This window comes from Arachis ipaensis, chromosome B02, assembly GCF_000816755.2.
Source record: "Arachis ipaensis cultivar K30076 chromosome B02, Araip1.1, whole genome shotgun sequence".
NCBI classification, from domain to species: Eukaryota; Viridiplantae; Streptophyta; class Magnoliopsida; order Fabales; family Fabaceae; genus Arachis; species Arachis ipaensis.
The window spans coordinates 5853269-5857102 of NC_029786.2; the positions used below are offsets into that span (position 1 = coordinate 5853269).

The window sequence follows — 3834 nt, forward strand, 5'->3', positions numbered from 1 at the left end:
CTAAAATAATTAACCATAAGATATAACATTAATTCAAAAGAATTGGGAATTATGGGCATGTCCTCATCAAACTCATGCCAAGATTTGAATTTAAATTTGAACAAAAGAAAAAACCTATAAACAAAAGTGAAGTACTATTGATCTAGCTAGCTAATTGTTTTGTATTTATAATGTGATCATGTAGACATGTACTATTGCATTCTTATTGTTTGTTACCTTTTGGTTATATTCTCGGAATTCGGTGATAGATGACAAGAGGACAAAGAGCGTTATGGGGTGGCCAATAATTTTAAATATGTTTCAAAATTTTATTGTTTTCTACCTAATATAATGGAATAATTGTAATTATATATATATAATAATTAAATGGTGATTGAAGAATATTTTAATTATTAGGAGCATATGTTGTTCACAACCTTGGCAAAATAGATGTTCAATTTATTTGTTTATTCATTCATTTATTTGGTGTTGATATATAATACTCCTCATTGGTCCATTTCAATGATGTTTCATCATTAACAAAAGGAAAATAATGTTCTGAGCATATCTTTTCATGCATTAAAATAGAACAAGTTTTATTGTGGGAAATGTGTGCAAAACAAGAAGTTATAATTCAACCTTGTCTATGAATTATTCTACAACCTTTTTGAAGCATGCTCAAACATATGAGAAAAAGTTGGTTGGAGTAAAAGTTTGAATCTACCATATTCATGCTTTAAACTAACTACACTTTAACAAGCTAAGATTATATATTGAGGATTTAAGGATACTTTTGGAGAGTCTTTGAGTATTAAAATATAGGATATTTTTGCATTCAACAATATTATTTAAAAAATGAAACAGATAAAATGTTTTTATTTTGAGATAAATTATTATCCCCAGCTTATTATCTAAGAAAACTTAAATAGTTTAATTTTATCTTTTAGTTAATTTGAATAAATAAGTAAATATCTTTATATTTTTTGTTCATTTAAAATGTGAAGACACTGAAAGACAAATTTTTTTATATTTTTTGTTTTTTATGATATCTCTCGATCCGGTAAGTGAATAACCAATCTGTTACGGATCAGAGCTCAATTTAAGGGTTTGAATGAATTGTTGCATGCATAAAATTGGATTCGAACTTCAAATACTTATTTAGGCGAACTAGTGAACTAACGACTAAATAAATTTTTTCTATATTTATTGGTTTAATGTCTCTATATTTTATTTATTTTCTCACAATATTAAAAAAAAACAACACATAGGTAATAATAATAATAATAATAATAATAAAAGATCAAAGTATGTAAATGATGATACCTGTGAAATAACACCAAGAACTCCAAGGGAAACTTTTGCAGCATTGAGATCTTCATTTTGTTGATCAAGGCTAAGAACCCTAGCAAAACCATCTTGAGAAGAAGAAGGAACAACAATCCTAAGCTCCAAAACATAATCATGAACTGAACTTCCTTTCCCAAACAATGTGCTTCCATGAGCACCTGTTCCAATGAGTCCACCAATACTCAAACCCCACCAATATGGTGTATATGGCAAAACCAATCCAAATTTAGAAGCTTCATTGATTAATTGCTTCAATGTCACACCACTTTCCACTGTTATAGTCCTTGCATTCACATCAACCTTCAAAATCTTGTTTAGGTACTTTGTGCTTATTAAAATCCCATTTTGCCCCTCAGGGCATACCAACTTTGGTATGCTGTGTGAGAATCTTGTTGCTACTTTCATTTTGGTTTTGTTCTTCGTCAACTCTGCTATTGTTGACACGAGCTCTTGCTCTGTTGCTGCATACACAACGCGAGATGCTTTGCACTCGGATCTGTCTGGGAAGATCCCATAAGAGTTTGTGATGGTGCATGTTGTGTTGTTTGGTGAAGAACATTTGATTGGATCCTCAGGAGGAGTAGAAGAAACCAAAGAGACTAAGAGAAATAACAATAGTACAACTATTATTGTTGATCTTGGGAATAACATGAATGATGTAATTTGAGACATGGTTGAATAATGTTTCTAAACTTAGAAAAATGTTTGTGTTCTATAAATATATGATGTATGTGTCTTGCTTATTAAGGATGAGTGTAGGACAAGGAAACTATATAGGACATACCTTTAATTCATCATTTCTTGGTATAAACTCAAGGTCAAGGTTAAATATATAGTAATGCATTTAGTGTGGTATGTTAAAAATAATTTCTTTGATCCATGAGCTTTATATATTTAATATATTAAAAATGTATTAAAAACATAAAAATTAAAATTTTCTGTTTTTTTTTAATAACTGCTCTTAATTAAAATACTTGTTAATCTCATTAGCTGACCTAGCTTTTTTCCAAAAATCAAGTAATGGTGCTAATTACAGTCTGTGTATCTGCTACACGTGATAAGTGGGTAGGATTATTATTTTAACTTGAAAAAAAAGTATAGTTTATTTGTCATCAACTGATTATTATTCATTATTAGTTTTTTTTTTTCTGGTCACAGGGGTTAGTAGTCATGGAGCTAGAAATACACCTGTCCTAAATTTGAATCACAAATAAATAAATGGAGGGGTTACAAAAAAATAATAATCAAGTGCTGTTGTACCTTCAATATTGCTCTTGCAGCCTTTGAAACGAAGGGTTGACAAATAAATAATATATAATATATGCTTCTTAGAAGTGATATAATATTTTTTTTTTACGGTATCTTCTAATTCGACAGATTAAGAATTAATTCGTCGCAGATCTGAGCTTCATTTAAGAGTCTGCTGCTGGTCAATGGTTGCTGCATGCATAAGGCGAAATTCGAACCCCCGATACTTACTTAAGCGGACGAGTGAACTGACCACTCGACCAACCCAAATTAGTTAGAAGTGATATAATATTGTTCTATAGTCCACCAACTCAATTGTTGAAGACAACACATATAAGAACACACAAGCCTGCCACATATCTATATAAATATACGAATGCCTTTAATTGTTTACTGTTAGTGGAGGCCTGGTGATGATGTTTTTAAATCCACTAACAGTTTCAATTTTTTTTTTAATGGTAAACCGACCTTCTTTAAAAAAATTTTAATATTAGTATACATGGTATTTTTATTTTTTCAATTTTTATTTTATTTATAAATGGATATAGTAGAGTAACAATTTTTCTTAAAATGCAAGTCATATATGATGATGATATTTAGTTCAATATTATTTTTTTTATAAAATTTGAACGATGGATAATCTTATTCTATGTTATGTGGTGTATAATCTAACCATATCTCATATATCAGTGTGATTTAATTTATTTATTATTTTATAAGTCAATAATTCAGAAATTAAAAGAAATATATATATCATATTTAGAAACCAAATGTCTAAAGTTGTGTTTGAGTCACTGTTTTTTTCTAACATCTCCTCAAGTCTTATTTGAATTGTTCTTCTTTAATTTTCTTTTCTTTTATTTTTGTGGATAGTGGGGTCAGATTCATGTAATTCTTCTCTTCATGATTATTATTCTGAATTTTTCCGTACAAGCTAAGCTGGAATAATTTGGAGTATTCACAATTAAATTAATTAACTGGTAATATAAGCTGCAATAGGTATAGAGGCAATATCATATGCATTAAACAGGTAATCAAGGTATATATATATATATAGCTAGCTTCATGTAGAGTTGTATGTTAGCGAATATTTAAAAAAATAAAAGAGAAACTCTATATGGTCATCACTTTTTTATAATTTTGGTCATTATTAGTCATTATAAATATTAGTACAAATTATTACTGACCAAATTTTAATAAAAAATAATAAATTTTGATGATTTTTTAATATTTTTTAAAATAAATAAAAAAACTAAAATA

General features: G+C 28.4%; 1 protein-coding gene across 2 annotated transcripts in view; it reads right to left on the bottom strand.

Annotated features, from left to right (window-relative positions):
- Nucleotides 1-2125, bottom strand: part of LOC107624247 (probable L-gulonolactone oxidase 6) — a 7127-nt gene extending 5002 nt beyond the window's left edge. The window contains exon 1 of one of the 2 annotated variants that reach the window (XM_016326734.2): nucleotides 1281-2125. In XM_016326734.2, the coding sequence (XP_016182220.1) occupies nucleotides 1281-1998 (718 nt within the window). In that variant the 5' untranslated portion in view covers nucleotides 1999-2125. The remainder of the gene's footprint in view (nucleotides 1-1280) is intronic. The other variant, XM_021115278.1, reaches the window with a different exon arrangement.